The sequence below is a fragment of the Eufriesea mexicana genome, unplaced genomic scaffold, assembly GCF_001483705.2.
Source record: "Eufriesea mexicana isolate 0111107269 unplaced genomic scaffold, ASM148370v2 scaffold1653, whole genome shotgun sequence".
Lineage (NCBI taxonomy): Eukaryota > Metazoa > Arthropoda > Insecta > Hymenoptera > Apidae > Eufriesea > Eufriesea mexicana.
The window spans coordinates 2,551,357-2,571,533 of record NW_016909884.1 but is presented as its reverse complement, the minus strand read 5'-3'; the positions used below and the strand labels follow the sequence as shown (position 1 = coordinate 2,571,533).

General features: G+C 35.5%; 2 protein-coding genes across 3 annotated transcripts in view; one reads left to right on the top strand and one right to left on the bottom strand.

Annotated features, from left to right (window-relative positions):
- corn (microtubule-binding protein cornetto) overlaps nucleotides 1-20,177 on the top strand; it is a 47,935-nt gene that overhangs the window by 19,064 nt on the left and 8,694 nt on the right. The gene's annotated exons all lie outside the window — the stretch shown is intronic.
- Nucleotides 4,090-7,434, bottom strand: LOC108548926 (protein PXR1). Its single transcript, XM_017902062.1, has 2 exons — nucleotides 6,566-7,434; nucleotides 4,090-6,344 (listed from the first exon to the last, which is right to left on the bottom strand). Exon 2 carries the CDS (start codon nucleotides 5,801-5,803, stop codon nucleotides 5,069-5,071), a length of 735 nt encoding a protein of 244 aa, XP_017757551.1. The 5' UTR covers nucleotides 5,804-6,344; nucleotides 6,566-7,434; the 3' UTR covers nucleotides 4,090-5,068.

Here is a 20,177-nt window from a genome sequence, read left to right as displayed (position 1 = left end):
CTATCCTTTGAGGTATTTGTGGTTTCGTTCTAAAAGATGGTATCATATGTTTGGTATCATTATACCGAAGACATTAACTCATACAATATTAGTTTTGTACTATAGAGTGATATGAGGAATATCCTGCTTGAATAGTGGAACGTTTGACTGCTGAGACTTTTGGCTAATAGGTGCTCAAATATTGGAGCTATTACTGTACTTTCAATTTCGTTAGTTAATAAACGTTTGAATCGATATATAAAATGGTAGATTAGGGATATCTTATCGGGGATCCCCCAATGGTTTGTCTACATGTTTACAGGGTTCTATTTTCCACTTATATCTTTCACTTACATTTCTGACGAGAATTTAGGAGTCCATTTATTCAGTTTAATCAACGAAAATTTTTGTTATCATTGCTTCTTTTCATACACTTCTTCATTGTATGTTATTTGTAGGTACGTCGATGGTCAGGGTGATATCGTTTCATGGTATTTTCGAGAAGTAAAAAGGACTAGAAAAATTGAAGATATCGAGGTATCTCTTTGACCCAGAATATTACACAACTGACGTGAATAAAATATCTCGACTCGAAGGCAGACCACCTGCAGCTTGAGAACCATTGTGATTTCGATCATTGAAGTAGCATGGTCCTAGGAGTTGAACACATTGCATCTGATAAAAATATAGAATATAGAAAAATATGTTGGACAAGAGTCGTAAATTGGATACGATAGATTCCATAGAATGTTTGCGGTACAATGAATTCTATGGAATAATGCTGGTACAGTAGATTCCATTGATACTCTATTTGTATATCGAAGGTGAAACCTTTGTTACCTTCATTTGGTTGAGGAAGAGAGCTCCGATTCAATTCAGGATCCCATTCATGATTCTCGCTTTCTACTAGCTGGTCGTTTTCATAGTAAACAAAAAAATTTTTTGTTTATTAAGTATGTATAAAAAGTTAGCAAGTCAACAAGTTTGTTGAGTAATAAGAAGTAAAAGATCAGTGAATTATTAGGTTAATGAATTATCGAGTTAATAAGTCAGTAAGTTACAAAACTATCTAACTAATTTGTTACTAAATCAGTGAGTTAAGTATTCAGAGAATGCTATTAAGTCATTGAATTGTTAAATCAATAAGTTAATAAATTATTAAGTTATTGAGACACCAAATCAGAAATTAGTAAGTCACTAAATTATAGAATCGTTGATTTAGTAAATCAATAATTGATAATCAAATTGTTCAGTTATTAAGTTGCCAAGTTAATCAAATCATCCAACCATTCACTTATTGTTAGTAGGTTAACACCTTAACGAGTTTTTCAATCAATGGATCATTAAGTTAATAAATTATCTACCGTGTTGTACCGTTGTACCGTTCAGTAAACTTCTACTTTCCAAAATCAGAAGACCGATACCACCTTCTTATCGAACCAGTGAATCAGCATCGTACCTCTAATCAGCATCGATAAATCAAACTTTTGAAACCACGACGTACGAATAAATTTATCTCAGCATCGATCGAAGAATATTCGCGTGCGATTCGTAATTTCGCCAGTAAGTCGCGACCCATTTTGAGCAGAGAAACCTTCGGCAGATGTTCGACGGTTATTGCATGCCCGGGACGAACCGTGCCACTCGACGGGCTCGCGGATATCGAATGTTTGGCGATGATTTACCGCAGACACGCGGCCTCTATCGATCATGCACCGTTCCCATGGAGCATGGCCACCTACGCGGATTTTATTTCCGTGCGTGGATCAACCGGTCGAAAGTCACGGAATTCTCACGCGATACGAAGGATCGCGTACATGTTTAATTAATAAGTATCCACTTCTTCCCGTGGATATTTTTACGAACGATACCCACTGGGGGAATTCTCCAGCGTTCTTTAATTAAAATATCGATTAATTTGCACGTGATTCTGAAGCTCCTTCGTTACCTCTTTTATGTGGTTTAATTTTTACTCAGGAAAAGCTACGAATGCTTTCTTCCTTTTCCTTCTTAAATTCCTAAAATCTAAATTCTTTTTCTTTTCCTTCTTAATTCTTAAAATCTAAATTCCTTTGTTATTTTTTTATATTATTCTTATTTATTTATATTGCCTTTTTATATCGTTTTTGATAATGAGAATCTATGAGATTTCTTCTTTCTGTTTGGTATTATACCAAAATATTGCTTCAATGTTCCATAAAAGGTTCCTTGTTAGAGATAATAAGGCAAACACGTGGAGTCCGATAAGTAAGCTCAAGGTTGATGTACAAAAAATCGAGTCTTTCGTAAATACTTTATTTAAAATAACGCACATAGGGCATTCGATGCTTTATACTTCTTTTCATCCATTAATTACACATATCCTGGCCAAATTATACTACTAGCCAAAAGTTTGAAATCATTTTTCCAATTATATGTATACTGATTCTTCCATTAATTTTCTTAACGTTTTGAAATTCATATCATCATTCAGGTATCCATACATTTCTTTTATTGCGATAGATATTTGACTAGAAAGGTTTTCAAATCAAAAGAATGTCCAGACGTTTCTGTTCCAAATTCTTGGATTACATGTAACGTGTAATGATATCCAACTTTTGACAGGCCTATTTTCACTGACCTCACTTGTGAGGTCAGTTTACACTATATGTACGAGTTTATTTGACAGAATACTGCTCCATTTCTAAATTCGTTAAAAGCTCATAAATATAAGTACGTCAGAAAAATAGGCGAGGTAGTACACGAGTATGAGGTACGAATAAATGGAGATAAAATTTTCTTTACTAACTAATATTTAGCATAATTAATACTAACTACTATTACTAATATTGTGGAACTATTATCGTGCGCTCGTAAAATTTGTGACCCTGAAACAGAAATTTAAAAAGTTCTAAAATGTTCTGAATTAGTCAGGATTATACTCAGAATCCATACATACAGATAACTTAGAATTAGTTCAATTATTTTTTCCTATGGTCTTTCATTGAGCCATTTAAGATACGGGTTCCTGGGTGCGTATGTACAGTCCTATGCGCGGCTAGATCAATGGATGTTCTCACTTAATTCTTCAAGCATAATGATATACAGCATATTTATGCGTTACAGCTTTCTCAGTATTTATACACGCACAGTGGGATGCTTTTCATTCTACCTTGAAATATTAAGATAACTCTTAATACAATATTCTACAATATATCCCACCAATTTCGTTTTATCGCGTGTGACTAACACATGCTTAAGCGTACACGAAACATACATATATCGATTTGATAAGAACGTGTTCGTAATTCATTCACAGCTGTTAAGTACGTGTTCGTAACTTATTCACATCTGTTATTATTTAATTAAAATTTCTGTGCTCGAGTTCAGGATTTAACACTTGAATGTCTAATGAATTATATATAACCTATAATTCAACAATTCTTACAGCTAACTTATGCCACCAGAATACATGTCAATATGCACAAGTAATATGTATACAGTTAGGAACATTATAAATCTATTTAAATATGCTTTACATTTATGACGCATCCAGCAGCTTGTATCAGTGTAATAACAATAAGGATATTGAAACGTCATATGTCACCCATGACCGTCATGGCGCCACTGGTTGGTCGAGAGCTAGTCACGTCGATCACCGATGACCACCATGACGCCAGTGGCGCCACAGGCAAGTTGAATGCCAGTTACTGCTGACTCCTGCTATATTCAATGTTATTTTACGAGCGCACAATACCATTTTCACCGGCTATACAAATATTTTGTAGCAAGTACTTTGCAAGATTTGTTATCGTGCACGTGGAGCGTGTTTATTCTTATCGTACGTGTTATACGACTAAAATAACAATAAGTAGACAAGAAGCAGCTGAAATACTGACGATTAATCACACCGATGTTTTCTGATTGCTTATAAATATTGCATGAACGTTTATCGTTGTTATCGTAATGAACGTCAATGAACTGTTGTCGATGCACAAGGATATTGCTAACTAGCTACATAGACGTACCCGTATTTTTAACATATAAATAGGTAAATGAAAATTTTCTAAGTTGTCACTTACACAGGTAAAAAATTATATGCTCTATAAATACGCTATTAACAGACCGAATTTTGTGTGTTTAGGAACTCAAACAATTAGATTCTATGGAACACAAGTTAAATTATTTTTCACTGACCTATTCGTCGACGAATATTTAATCGGTTTTCTACCTCGATTTAAGGGTATTATTTTGTCATGGTGAAAAACGAAAACTAAGGAGAAATTGATCGATTACAACATCGTCCGCATTTCTTGCGTGACACGAGCATTTACCGTGAAGAATTCAGAAGTTTGTACTCTAAAAGAATGCTAACATCTAATTTTTTATAATGTAACAGCAACATTTTTTCAGCAGCATTACAAAAATAGGATACAAAAATTTTCATTATTAATTAAAATTTTCATATCTGCAAATTGGAAAATATATCACTGTTAGTTTGGGTAGAACTCAGAAATTAGAACTAAAAACAGCACAAGTGCCAGGCAAGTATTTCGTTTTTCTCAACAATCTTACTATCTCATGTTAAACAGTTAATACTGATTCTCTAGGCCAATCATTCTATCATTCTATCTCATTTGCAGGTGTGATACTTTCTGCCAATAATGAAAATACGTGTGTAACTGTATTAAAGAAGATGGACCTGTTATATTATGACCAATCGAATAGGCATTCCTCCCGCTCACCTTCTACCTAGTTTTGAATAATAGATAATTTTCTTTAATTATTTTTCTTCACTCAACTGTTGGTATCTTCGATTCCTTCAAGAAATTCTTTTTCAAAGAATCGTCGAAGGGGCTCCTTTAATCATCTGACTCACTCTTATCGAAACATTCGATTCACGATCAAACAATTCTCCTTAGAAACTCGTGTTTCGCAATTTCCATCTATTTGTGCGTAGGAACTTTTGCTTACCAAACTTAAATCTCGAGGTACTAATTCCATTTTTTCCCAATTTTTCTCGCACATTATCTAACTATTAAAATCTATATTTCACGATTTTGAGTTAGATTGTAGGCTACAGATTTCTATCATTTTCTGCGTTTCTTCTTTATTTCACTATAATCTTCGTTTTCGTCTGCTTCGGCACAATTTTCACAAATGTAGTTCCATCCATTGTCCTGATTACTTTTTCCGGTTTCGCAAACCATTTCTTTACTGTCTTCTCATCGTACTCCAAAGTCGTAACAATTCTTGTCTTCGTGGACCAACCCTTCTTTTCCTTTTTCTCCTTTTTCTCTTTCTTCTCCTCCTTCTCTTCCTGCTCCTTGCACTCAGGCTCACCTCGTTTTACCTCTTTTTTGGTGTTAGACGAAGTCTTTGCTTTCTCCACCTTCTCCACATCTTCCTTATTTTCCACATTTTCCACCTTCTCCACCTTCTCTACCTTTTTCAACTCATTCTTATCCCTCTCAGTGCCCTTCTTTTCTTCGTTCATCTCCTTCTCAGTCTCTGGTCTTGAAACTCTCTTGGACTTCCTGTCTCTTATCCTTAACTCCACATCGAATTTAATCCTACCGCCATCACCGGTGTACTTCACTTTATCCTTAACTGACTTTGGACCCAGAAGGACCTGGCCACCATCTCCCATGTATTCCACGTCACCCATGTTCTGATTTATCTTCAGTCGACAACCATCCCCTATGATCTTTACGCTACCACAGTTCTTCGACATCGTGATGTCACATCCGTCACCAGTGATCTCCAGAACCTGGTCGTTCGAATGGAGATTCACGTACAGACCGTCCCCAGCTATTTTTCTGATCGATGCCTCCTTCACCACCATGTTTTTCAAGCGATGATCACCTATTTTCACGATCTATTTTTCAGTCGATACCTGTGTAATCGTAGAGCTGTTTCTGTAAATCGAAACTGCGAGGAGTGTCTTATGCAACACGACGAGATCGATTTCCCGGAGTTGTTGTTACTCATTTGACGAGTAGAGTCGTTAATCGCGAGTGGTTTCGTCGTTTTCACAGGCTGATTTGTTTCTCAGTCATCGATTCGGATAGATAATCGCTTAGATGAACCTGGTGTCGTTGCTACCTTCAAAGTTCTCGAGGAGGATCGTTAGGTTTAACAGCCTGATTCTGCGGTTCGATGAGGTGAGTACTTGTGATCTTCAAGTTCCTTTGTGGACGAGTTGATATTCGGTGGGTCATGTGTTTTGGTGCAGTGGTTGCAATGATATTCGGATATTATATGGATTTCTAGAGACTTATTCTCCGTTGATTTCGATAAATCGTGACGATAAGACTTGGATTTTGGATGAAAGTAGCTTCTCTTCTCGTCTTCAAGGTATCTTCGAATTTTATCTCGTTGGAATTCTAGAAAATATAAAATATTCAGGTCAGTAATGGTCAGTTGTGGTAACAAGTGTGACAGAAAACTGTAAATGGAGACCAGTGTGGTAGGATCTCTCGCGTGAAACGATAATGTAAATATTAGAGCAGAGGTTTTTATACACTCGACAGATAAGTTTCTTTCTTGCAATTAACGGAGAAATACGTAATCAGCTTCGAGTCTCGAACTCGAGTTCAGGACTCACCTTGATCTTCACGAATCTTCAATTTTCCTTCGCGTTGCACATTCTTGTCACTGATTGCATACTCTAACACCCCAGTGGTCAATAACAATACTTAATTTTCTTCTAGCACAAATTTTCGGGCATCTTCAAACTCCACATCGTCAACCTTCTTAAGCACCACTGATATCCAATAATATCCACTGATATCCTCAAAACCAGAAATGTCACACTTCTTCCACTAACTTGCTTTCTTACTCCAAAACGACACAGGTAAAAATCGTGAAGAAATCGTAGAAGATGAATGAATTGCCACTTTAAACGATAGATACTGAGGGAGCACTATGAACAGGAATAAATATCGTCGAAAGACAATAGCGTAGCATTGAATCACCGTGGAATCAAGTGGTTGTTCGTTTGTCGAGTGGTCGATCGAGACAGCAGCAGCAACAGCGCAGTTGCGCTGTAATAATGGCTGGCATGGCACGAGGCACGAACCGGGGTTCCTTGTCGGCCAATCGGCCTCGCCGCTTTCGGGACTTCCCGAGACCTTATACCCGCCACTGCCACGAGCCGCTTTTGCTGTTCGCGGTCATTTCTCGCCGATTATCACGGTCAAGAGCTACTTTCTATCGCGGATCTTATTGACGTTATTTATTTCATACGTCGCAGACGTTGATGTACTCTAGGAACCTCTTACAAATCCTCTATTTTTTATTCTGATAAACTTTTATGACGATGATCAGTGACTTGGTGCGATCTTGGGGATAGCAAGGTGTTTGAATTGCCTTTCATCGAAGATAATTGCCTTTAAACATTGGGATTCGGATAGGTTGAATGGTGGGTTGACGAGTATGGTAGATACTAGGGAGAATTTCGTTTATCCAAGTAGCGTGCGGTGGGTTAAAGTTTCCTGTTAAAGTGGTTCGTGTAATTGGAGGAAACTGGACTAGGATTGGGTCACTCGAGGATTTTAATGGAGCTGATTTCCTGGGAACCATTTGCTCGGATTGTTTGCCGTTTCGAATGTTCAAATATCTAAGTATTTGAATTTTCGAATATCTTTGTAATTAGCTAATTGCTCCAATCGATGATGGTTTATATATAAGAAAATTGAAACAGCTACAGTGTTCTGATATCTCGTTCTAGTTTTATTTTACTAGTGGATATTTGCTTGAACGAATCGGTTGCTATTTTCTTTATCTTTTCTTATCTTATCTCGAGCTAACGTTTTCTTTTTAATAAACTCGCAAGGAATCATCGAAAGGTCAGTTGGAATTATCTTGTTGATCATCAGCTTGTTAACTGAGTCACTCTTGAACCGGAAGCTCCCTCTGATAGAGCAATTTGTGAAAAAATATCATCATCTATTAGACCGAGTCTAACAAGTGTAAATCACCACCAGTATCTAATAGGAATGCAGCGAGGCATTGAAAAATACTGATCCACGAGAAAAACAAATCACTATGCTTGGAAGATGAGCAAGTGTCTGAGATCGATCAATTAACAAGTTAAAATGGTCGAGTAACTTTTTATTAAACCTTTTATAGCAAACTTTCAATAACAAATTGGTAATAATCTCCAACACTTTAATAATAAACTTCCATTATTCCCCAGATTTTTATATAATACTTTATATAACACTTTAGTATTACCTAAACTTCTAATAATGAACTTTTACTATTACTTTTTAATAATAATAGACTTCAAATATTATTTAAATTTTTACCATGTAACTACCGTTTAATTTAATATCTGTAACAGTGTTTGTAATTATGAATGTACTTATTATTATTATCGTTTATATAATAATAACACACGTGTTATTCGAAACATGTTTAATAATTTTCTAAGAAGACCTATCAATTGACGTGCCTCGTAGTTGAACTTTCTTGTATGTCAACTCCGAATCGCGCGGAAGATACGAGGCGATCAGTTGCGAGTGGAGGGGAGGATTATTCAATGACAACACGAGAAGATTACAGTCATTGCTTTAAACACCTTTTACGCGATCTATTCGTACTAGAAAGGGGGAACACCGCGCAATGACGCCATCTTCCTCGTCGATTACGGTTGAAATATATACGTAACCATGCGGAAGAGAGAGAAAGAGAGATACACGATGCGTTAAGGACGATGACTAGAGAGAGATAGGGATCGACCGAGTGAGGTTGTTGGCGGAAGTGGAAGTGAGCGGGTCTTTGTTTTGTACCATCACGTTGAATCGTTTCTTTCCTTCCTTTTTGCAATGAACTTTGTCTTTGACGCTAAAATGTTTTACAAATCTGCTTTCACAATATGTATTTGAAAATTGCAATAAACGTACTTTTTATTTTAATCTTTTTTTCTTTTTTTTATTTTTCCTGTTTCTTTTTTGTTTTTACTTTTATTTTTATTTTATTTTCTTGAAAATAAATGTCGATAGATTAATTGAAGTAGCTCGTGTTTTTAAAAATTGAAATTGCATTTGACCGAACGAAGATTTTTCGAGTAATATCGTTTTCTTTTAACGGAGGTTATTTTTGTCGTTTGGTTTGAACTCGACTTCCCGCCCTTTTTCGAGCGTGCCTTACGTAACGATTGGTCGAAACGGTATTGTGCCAATTTCCTAGTATTTAAGGACAAACTGCTGACAGGATTACGTAACTACACTCGTAATTTTTCACCGGGTAATTACCACTCTATATGTTACGCACGTGTGTCCACACGCATGAATGGTGATTCATGGAGAATTTCATCTTGGAATATTACTCGATTTCCACGCACAGGTGAAATTCTGACTGTCATGGGAGAAAGCTTCAAAACCTTATTATCAAGTTACTAGAATATTTTTAATAAATATTCGAAAAAGTATTCGAAAAGCTTCGGCTTTCAATAAAAAGCGAAAAGAATACATAAATAAGGCGATAAAACGGTGAAGAAGTAACTAAATCATTTCTAGGGGAAATTAAAAATAGTTCCAGTGAAACTTCGCCTTTAGGTTAAGAACTGCTTCCAAGAAGAAAATAAATAAAGCGATAAACGAAATGACTAAGATACTCTTAATAAATCTTCGTCTTTGATCTAGAAACTACTTCAAACAGACGAATAAATAAAACCCGGTTTCTTCGAAAGTAAAATAAATCGAGAATCTCTGCTTTGGAAAACACTGTGTAGATTTCGCATAGAAATTCGTTTAGACCCCTTCGTGTAATCTGCTCGATCCTGAATTTCCTTCAGAGGATTCGACGTGAAATCGAGTTTCCATCGGATTGCCGAAAATTGCTGGTCCTCCTCCACACGTGTTTCATTTTCGCCACTCCCTGGCCGGTTTCCCGGATATTATACCCGTTAATCGAATATCACTTCGATTGCCTGTGCACGGTCAAGATCCGGATTTTAATTGCTTCATCGACCCGAGGTCCTGTCTGCGTTGGACACGGCTTTGTTCCCGCAACCATGAACCATACCTATCGTTTATTCGGTGTTGTTCCGTTTCCCTCATCCGAGGACCTCATCTACGTTTGCACCGGCCAGATCCTGCAACTTGGACTAAAAAAGACAACGCTATAAAAGCCTTAACGAAGCCTGATTAATCCTTTGACTACGGCAGACTTTAAAACGCATCAGTTGTACCATAGGAATCCATTTGCGATGTACACTAAGAACGGTGAAATTTTTCGTCAGATGTTCATGTCTGAGAAATTATCGTATATTTAAATAATAATGCAAACATTATATTCTGCTGTATTAAAACAGCATTATTTATTTCTTTGTATTCTGCATTAAATTGTTACTGTACGTACTTAAAATTTAGTAGCAAACAAAACTTTTGAGCGGCATTAGGCGCCTACAGTATCACAAGCGCAAGATTTCTGAGCACCATTAGGCACCCACATAGTCAAAGGGTTAATCCTTAATTTATTCCTCCACCCTTTAATCGAGGACGACGAGTTAACTTGTCGTTGGAAAATATTTATCCGAAAATAAGACGTTTCCAAGAATTCCTGGACAATACTTTTGCAGCCTCACCGAAGAATTTTGGCAGATTTCACGAATTTGTATTAGAAATACATAAGATGAAAGGAGGTCGTTCGCCGAGACAGTTCCAAGAAATGATGTCATTTCTAAGAATTCCCTGGACAATACTTTTGCAGCCTCGGCGAGAAATGTTTGACCGATTTCGCGATTTTCTATTAGGAATACATAAGATGAAAGGAGGTCGTTCGCTGAGACGGTTCCAAAAATTCCCTGAACAATACTTTTGCAGCCTCGTTAAAAAATTTCGGTCGATTTCGCGAGTTTGTATCAGGAGAACATAATATAACAGGAGGTCGTTTGCCGAGACTGTTCCAAGAAATGACGTCATTTCCAAGAATTCTCCGGACAATGCTTTTGCAGCCTCGCCGAAAAATTTCGGTCGATTTCGCGATTTTGTATCAGGAGAACATAATAAAACAGTAGGTCGTTTGCCGAGACTGTTCCAAGAAATGACGTCATTTCTAAGAATTCTCCGGACAATACCTTTGCCGCCTCGTGGGCAATACTTTTGCTGCCTCTGGGGACAATACTTTTGCCGCCTCTGGGGACAATAATTTTGCCGCCTCTGGGACAATACTTTTGCCGCCTCTGGGACAATACTTTTGCCGCCTCTGGGACAATACTTTTGCCGCCTCGTCGTAAAATTTTCGGCCGATTTTGCAGTTTTGTATTAGGAGAACATAATATGACAGGAGGTCGCTCACAGAGACAGTTCCAAGAAATTTCGTCATTTCCAAGATTTCTCGGACAATACTTTTGCCGCTTCAAGGAAATGTTTCTGGCCAATTTCACGATTTTGTATCAGGAGAACATAACATGAAAGGAGGTCGCTCGCCGCGACAGTTCCAAGAAATGACATTTCCAAGAATTCTCTGGACAATAATTTTCTTGCTTTTCAGGACATTTTAATTATTTTACTTACCTTATACTTACCTTGCTTACTTACCTTCACTTACCTGCATTCCATTCCTTACTTACAAGGAGGGTGCAAGTCCTTCGGGTCACCGATTTAGTTGAAATTTTGCAGCTTTGTAGATATTGTCATGCAGTTTAAGAAAATATATCATTATAGCTGGAAATACTCAATAGTTTTTGAGATATTTGCGAATACAATTTTATTACTTCCCTATTATACATTTATTTCCAGTTTGTTTAAAGTTAAGTTGTAGCGTAACGGTAACGATCGAGAATTGATATATTGGAGAACTAGGGTTCGATTCCCGTCGAGAGTTTTTATAATTTTTTTTTCAATATATTTTTTATTTTGTATTTATTTTTCGCCTATGAAAACATTGTAAATACGCAATTATAAATAAAATTTCTTAATAAAAAAGATTATTTTTTACGCTTTCGTATGCTAGTATATATTTATTACAAAATAATAACAATATAATGCGAGAAAAATGCTTTTCTATAGCAATCTTATTTACTACAGGAAATACAAAACATATCCCTCATGTAAGTATTAATTATTAAATTAAACAGCCTATAAGAATGTTGCCTATAATTTCAACTTTGCTGTGCAGCTATAAATGTTCATGAATTAATTACAAAAACTTGGGAATTTATTAATTTTCTACTGCCGAATAAATAAAAAATTTTACCGCCTGCTATCAGCGCCATCTATGATTTGGGCTCAAAAATCAAGAAAGTGATAGGAATATAGAATAGGCAAGGAGGTCGTCGATGAGCTGGTCACGTGGTAGATAAGGACAGAGTGGGGATAGAAAAGGATAGAATGGCCCCGGCAGTGAAAACTTATTAATTACTCAATTTCAGTAAACAATTTGTGAACTTTTAGAATTTCTTTGCAAAGCTGGAACTTCTGGCTACATTCTTATATAATTTTCGTAAAGAATTTAACTCTAAATTGTTTACTAACTCTGGTTATGTGCTCCGAATATATTTTAATAAATCAAATCGGCAATGGAAAATTCACTAATTACTCAATATCTGTGATTAATTTATGAACTTTTATAACTGCATCGTAAAACCAGATCCTTCACGATCTTTCACATATATTTTTCGATATAAATTTGTACCTAATTAATTAATTATTAATAATTGTTCTGCGCAGTGTTTGAATTGTTGTCGAAGATTATCGAAGACGCCATTGATTTTTCATTAATTACTATCCTTTACGCAATTAATTTATGAAACTTTATGCACTCATTATAAAAGCAATGTTCTTGCGAATCTTCTCATATAACTTTAGATCACATTTTGATTCTAGTTTAGTTTAGTATTAAATATTTTCACGGAAGATCGTGATGGCCGCCGTTACGAAATCATAGACGCTATCAAACAAAAATTAATAACTAACAATTTAGAGTTAAATTCTTTACGAAAATTATATAAGAATGTAGCCAGAAGTTCCAGCTTTGCAAAGAAATTCTAAAAGTTCACAAATTGTTTACTGAAATTGAGTAATTAATAAGTTTTCACTGCCGGGGCCATTCTATCCTTTTCTATCCCCACTCTGTCCTTATCTACCACGTGACCAGCTCATCGACGACCTCCTTGCCTATTCTATATTCCTATCACTTTCTTGATTTTTGAGCCCAAATCATAGATGGCGCTGATCGCAGGCGGTAAAATTTTTTATTTATTCGGCAGTAGAAAATTAATAAATTCCCAAGTTTTTGTAATTAATTCATGAACATTTATAGCTGCACAACAAAGCTGGAATTATAGGCAACATTCTTATAGGCTGTTTAATTTAATAATTAATACTTACATGAGGGATACGTTTTGTATTTCCTGTAGTAAATAAGATTGCTATAGAAAAGTATTTTTCTCGCATTATATTCTTATTATTTTGTAATAAATATATATTAGCATAAGAAAGCGTAAAAAATAATCTTTTTTATTAAGAAATTTTAATTACAATTGTTTATTTACCATGAAAAATGAATACAAAATAAAAAGTATATTGAAAAAACTATCAAAAACCTATAGGGACCGGAATCGAACGCCGGTTCTCCACCATATCAATTCTCGCTCGTCCCAGTTTCGCTACAACTCAACTTGAAACATATTGGAAAGAAAGTGTATAATTAAATAGTAATAAAACTTTAATCGCAAATATTTCAAAAACTATTGAGTAATTACGGTATAATGATATATTTTCTTAAATTGCATGACGATATCTACAAAACTGCAAAGTTTCAACTAAATCGAAGGACTTGCACTCTCCTTGTTACCTTAAGTCCTCTTCATTTAAATATCATTTAAACAGATATTGCCCACTTTCTATTTGCAAATTCCAAAGGGAACATTGAAAATTTACAAGAAATCGGAAATATCCTAAACTTTGTGCGTAGCTCTTAGCTTGGTATCGTTTTCCAAAAATTATTCTTTGGAAACGATACCAATTACCAGGTCTCACCGCGTGGAGGTGGCTACGCATCGAGACCCGACATGCGCTCTAGTGGCGCAGCCTGCTGGCGCTACCTGTATCAAAGGTACCCTAATCTAACTTGGAGCGAATTAAGTTAAAATTACTCTACTGACACTTTATTATATTTCGTGTCTTACAAAAGGGGTTTCGGTTCGGTATACTGAAACTCTACTGTCGCAACGCTAAGATATTTTCAAGTTCCCATAAAAATAGGGAATGAAATATCAAACACGCGAGCTAATAGAAAATCGCGACGCGCCCGAACGAGTTCGCGATTATTCGAAAGACCGACTAGCCTAGGCGATGTACTCCCGTGTACAGAGATAACTTCATACCTCGGCACCCTCCCGATCGGGCCTAGCTCAATTCCAGTCACTGTCGCACTCGCCAAGACTTACACGTGGACCAAGGATAGTCCCTGAACCAATGAAACTTCTAGTGTCAACGCGAGGGCCCTGCTGGGCGGTTGCCGGCCAAGACAGACACTTCGCATCCCAGCCACACGGGGTAGAACTTAATCATCCCTGTGGTCTAACCGTAGATGGTACTAGTCCGTCAGCCAGCATGTGCCCGAGCCCAAGTCGCGTACGACTTAGGCAGCGGACCGCCCCGTCGAGGTCAGAAGACGCACTGATCCGAGGGGGTCACCCTGGAACCCGATGCATGACGAGATTGACAGTGACTGGAAATGAGTGTCGGAGACGAGTCGTGAGGATGACTTACGAAGCATGTACTTATCGAGTACACGAGAGCACGTCGCGTAGGCTAGTCGGTACTTACGAACGATCGCGATTATCGCGAGAACAATTATGTTCTATTTGCTAAACGAGGGGGATAAGAAAATGATAGAGAATTTATAAATTTCGCTCCAAATTAGGTAGCTTACCTTTGTACAGATAGCGCGCACATGATACTTAGTCTATGGATCTATCTTATGATTACTTAAAAGTAAACGCACGCATCGTTCATTGATGTGTCGCAAACAGAATCTTGAGAAACCTAAAAGCTAAAACAGAATATATTATTGTTAATATGTAGCTGAAAGGAAAGGGATTAGTACGAGGAAACCATCAAGGATAATAACCAAATGGAACGAGCAAGCCAACGACGAGACCTGAGCAACATAACTACGAGACAGAAACATTCCAACGGTGAGATATAAACATACCAACGAGGAAGCGCTCGAGTATTATACGAAATACTCGAACGCTCTAACGAAAACAAATCGAACGGAAGTCGTAAAATTTGTGAAAGGAAAGATTTAGCCAACGATGAGACATAAGTAAACCAACGACGAAGCATTCGAATATTATACGAAATACTCGAATGCTGAAACAAAGACACATAGAATGAAAAAAATAAAATCTGCAAGAAGAAATTATTGTTAAATTATTTAAGAGAGTGGACAATGGCCACTGAATAGCCATTGATCTAGCCAACGATGATATACAATACAAATAAACCAACGACGAAGCATTCGAATATTGTACGAAATACTCGAATGCTGAAACAAAGAGACAAATAGAATGAAAGAAATAAAATCTGCAAGAAGAAAAATAATTAGAACCTGAAAAAAGAAATTATTGTTAAATTATTTAAGAAAGTGGACAATGGCCACTGAATAGCCATTGATCTAGCCAACGATGATATACAAATAAACCAACGACGAAGCATTCACATATTGTACAAAACACTTGAATGCATAAACAATGAAATGTAGAATAAAAGAAATAGAATCTGAAAGAAGAAAGATAATTAAGACCTGAAACAAAAAGAAAGAATATTAACCCCAACCTCCCGAAGTCGAACCGACAACTGGCTCGAGCCTTCACGTGGGCCCCTTATATAGCGGCGGCCGGCCGAAGATCGGCGAAAATTTCCGAACTTTACCGATTCCTTTAAAAGTTACTTTTTCGCTGTAATAATTAATAATTTACTAACTTTTTTGATTTTTATCGTTAATATACTTTGCAAACTATTTGTTATCAACAATTTTAATTTGTTATTAGCAATAAATTTAATGATTTATCAACTTTATAAGTTATGGATCCATTTTAACAAGAATATGTTGTTTGTTTAAGTAGGAGCTAATAATTTATTAATTTTTTTGACTTTTATCGTTAATATACGTTGCAAAATATTTGTTATTATCAATTTTAATTTGTTATTAACAATAAATTTATTAATTTCTTGACTTCTTGCAAGTTTCGAATATATTCTAACACAAATACGTCGTTTGTTTAAGTAGTAGGCAATAATTTGTTAATTTTTTCACTTTTATTATAAATATACATTGCGAGCAATTTGTTATTAACAATAAATTTATTAATTTCTTGACTTCTTGCAAGTTTCGAATATATTCTAACACAAATACGTCGTTTGTTTAAGTAGTAGGCAATAATTTGTTAATTTTTTCACTTTTATTATAAATTTATGTTATGAACAATTTGTTATTAAAATTAATAATTTGTTATTAACGATAAGTATTATAACTTACATGTAATAGTATAGTTACGTGTAATTATTACTCGGAGTGTTCGAACTGATGCCAATAATACTATTGGTTTTTCACTAATTAAAATCTTCTATGTAATTAATTTATAAATTACATGCACACATTATAAAAGTAATTTTTCTTGGGAACATTCTCATATGATTTTTGTTCTCATTTTACTTCTAATTTTGTTCATAATTAATTATTTTATCGGATCATCGCGCTGATCATTGTTAGCGAATCACATACGTCGTCAAGTAAAAAATAAAAATAACAAACTAATTGGCGTTAAATTATGTGCAGAAATTGTATAAGAATGTTGCGCAAGGAGCCAGCTATGCAATACAGTTATAAAAGTCCACAAATTAATCGCAGAAATTGCACAATTTGTTAATTTCCCAATTATTCCCCAATAATTCCCAATCGCTAATACGGTCTTCTTTCCTTTTTTTATTTGGAGGTCCAGGAGGTTCGACAGCTGGTTATGAGCTTAATTTTGGATCAGTTAAATGATCATGAGCTGATTTGCCCTTACCACTAGACTTTTTATTTAATATCACAGATTCTTCTTCATCTTCCTCTGCTTTTTTACCAAATGATAAAAGATTGAAATTTCTGTAACAAAATTTTTCATTACAAAAAATAATACTATCATAGATAAATGCTACGAACATATATGATTTTTACTTTACCCATTCTGTTTTAGTTTTTAAACTGTCCTTTACTCCTTTACTTTCCTGTACTATTATCCTTGGTGGAATATCAGAAAATGGATTGTTCAATATTACAATTTTTATCAGTCACGAAGGATAAACTGGACTATCATTCTACAAAAAATAAGAAATATTATATTTATATTAATTCTTGATATATTTTTTTATAAACATTAAATTTACCTCATCTACAAGTGCTTCTTCAAGTTCAAGCATGTCATATATAGTTTCGCCAGTAACCTGATCAAAGATTGTATGTTTATTTGGCAAATCTAATTGAAAACCAAGAGTAAAGAAGAATTATGAACCATTGTCATCTTCTCCAGCATTAGCCATAGCAATTAAACCGCGACCACAGGAACGTAATCTGAAACAAACTGAAAAAAAGTATACAATCCCGTTAGAGAAAATTCCACTTTATACTGATATACACAACAAACTTAATCAAAAAGCCTAATTTCGGAAATAGAAGCCAAAAAGGTCTATTACGCGGCACGATTTCACAGCCACTGACACATTCCGCACTATTTTTCGAAAACGCACGTTTGAAACCGAAAAAAAATATCCAGTCCCGTTAAGGAAGATTTCACTCTACGCGGATAAATGAAAAAAACCGGAGTTAAAAGCCGAATTTTGAAGATCGAATCCAAAAAAGTTAATTGCGCAGCACGATCGGACTGCCACTAACACATTCGGCACTATTTTCGGAAAACGCACGCACGAAACAGAAAAAAAGTAATCAATCCCATTAGAGAAAATTCTGCCCTACACTGTTAGCCGAAAAAATCCGAATCCAAATGACTAATTTCGAAGATCTAATCCAAAAAATTCAATTGCGCAGTACGATCTAAGAGCCACTGACACATTCGGCACTATTTTTGGAAAACGCACGCACGAAACAGAAAAAAAGTAATCAATCCCATTAGAGAAAATTCTGCCCTACACTGTTAGCCGAAAAAATCCGAATCCAAATGACTAATTTCGAAGATCTAATCCAAAAAATTCAATTGCGCAGTACGATCTAAGAGCCACTGACACATTCGGCACTATTTTCGGAAAACGCACGCACGAAACAGAAAAAAAGTAATCAATCCCATTAGAGAAAATTCTGCTCTACACTGTTAGCCGAAAAAATCCGAATCCAAAGGCCTAATTTCGAAGATCGAATCCAAAAAAGTCAATTGCGCAGCACGAGTTCACACCCACTGACACATTCGGCACTATTTTTGGAAAACGCACGCTCGAAACAGAGAAAAAGTAATCAATCCCGATAGAGAAAATTCTACTCTACACTGTTAGCCGAAAAAATCCGAATCCAAAAGCCTAATTTCGAAGATCGAATCCAAAAAAGACAATTGCGCAGCACGATTTCATTGCCACTGACACATTCGGCACTATTTTCGGAAAACGCAAGCACAAAACTGGAAAAAAGTAATCAATCCCATTAGAGATAATTCTACTCTACACTGTTAGCCGAAAAAATCCGAATCCAAATGACTAATTTCGAAGATCTAATCCAAAAAAGTCAATTGCGCAGTACGATCTAAGAGCCACTGACACATTCGGCACTATTTTCGGAAAACGCACGCACGAAACAGAAAAAAAGTAATCAATGCCATTAGAGAAAATTCTGCTCTACACTGTTAGATGAAAAAATCCGAATCCAAAAGCCTAATTTCGAAGATAGAATCCAAAAAATTCAATTGCGCAGCACGATCTGACAGCCGCGAATACTTTCCCCACTATTTTTCGAAAACGCATGCTCGAAACCGCAAAAAAATCATCAATCCCTTTGAAGAAGAATTCTCTCTATGCTGTTATTCCGAAAAAACCTAACCGAAAAGCCTAACTTGTGAAATATAAGGGAGAAAAGTAAACTGTGTAGAACGATTTCACGGGCACTTGCTTTTCTGTCACTTCGATTCATGTATGCTCCTTCAATCGTAAAATAATTGCCCTACTAATTGGAGAATAATCTATTCTACGCAGGAGTAATGAAGTATCTTAATCCACAATCGACGTTTAGAATGTATAAGCAATAATACATAGCTACTTCGCAATTGAACGTCAAGATTGAAGAAAAATTGAAAAAACTGTTAACAAGCTGCCTATTCGAAGTAAAAATGTTCAAATATATTACTGGACAATCAAGATCTAGAATCTACTACAGTGGACGGTTGGGGACTGTGCGATAGTATTACACGATCCGCACTCACACTGCTTCATTTCACGCATGTATCGTTATACGATTTTCACTATGTCAAATCATTATTTTTTACACGTAATATATTAGCACCGAAGAAATTTTCACAGTTAGTAATCCTGAACTTCGTAAATTTCTCACAATTTCTTAAACTTTCACTGTATCTTATTCGTAAATATTGCAATAATGTTACAAACGTAACCTACAACTGGAATTTCGCGAACTTATACCCGAAACGTCGTGTTATAGTTCTTATATATATATATTTCCTCAGTTGTAGCAATTAAAACTTCAATCAGCGATATCACTACTTTACGAAACGTTTTGTGGAAATCTTTAATATTTCACTTTGTCGTACAAAATTATTCCACTATTTGTTACCGGTATGTTCGTTTGGCGCGGAACTGAAGATAACGGACACTAGGCAATCTGTGCATTTTTCTCGCGGGAAAATGCTGCGTCTTTGAAATAGCCATATGCTAAAGAAGTATTGATGTGGAATATCAAACAACGTTTCTTATATTTACTAATATCAATGAAGCAAATACAAATACGTTCCTCTTACGAAAATGACAAATTAATAAATGCTTAATTTCCACAGCAAAAACGTTATAAATTAATAAAAATAATTATAAAATTAATAATAAAATTATAATATATAGTAAATCAGCAAAAACGTTATAAATTAATAAAAATAATTATAAAATTAATAATAAAATTATAATATATAGTAATACATAATATATATATATATATTAGTTACAAAATTTTATAAATGAGCATTATGATCACCTTTATTGACAATA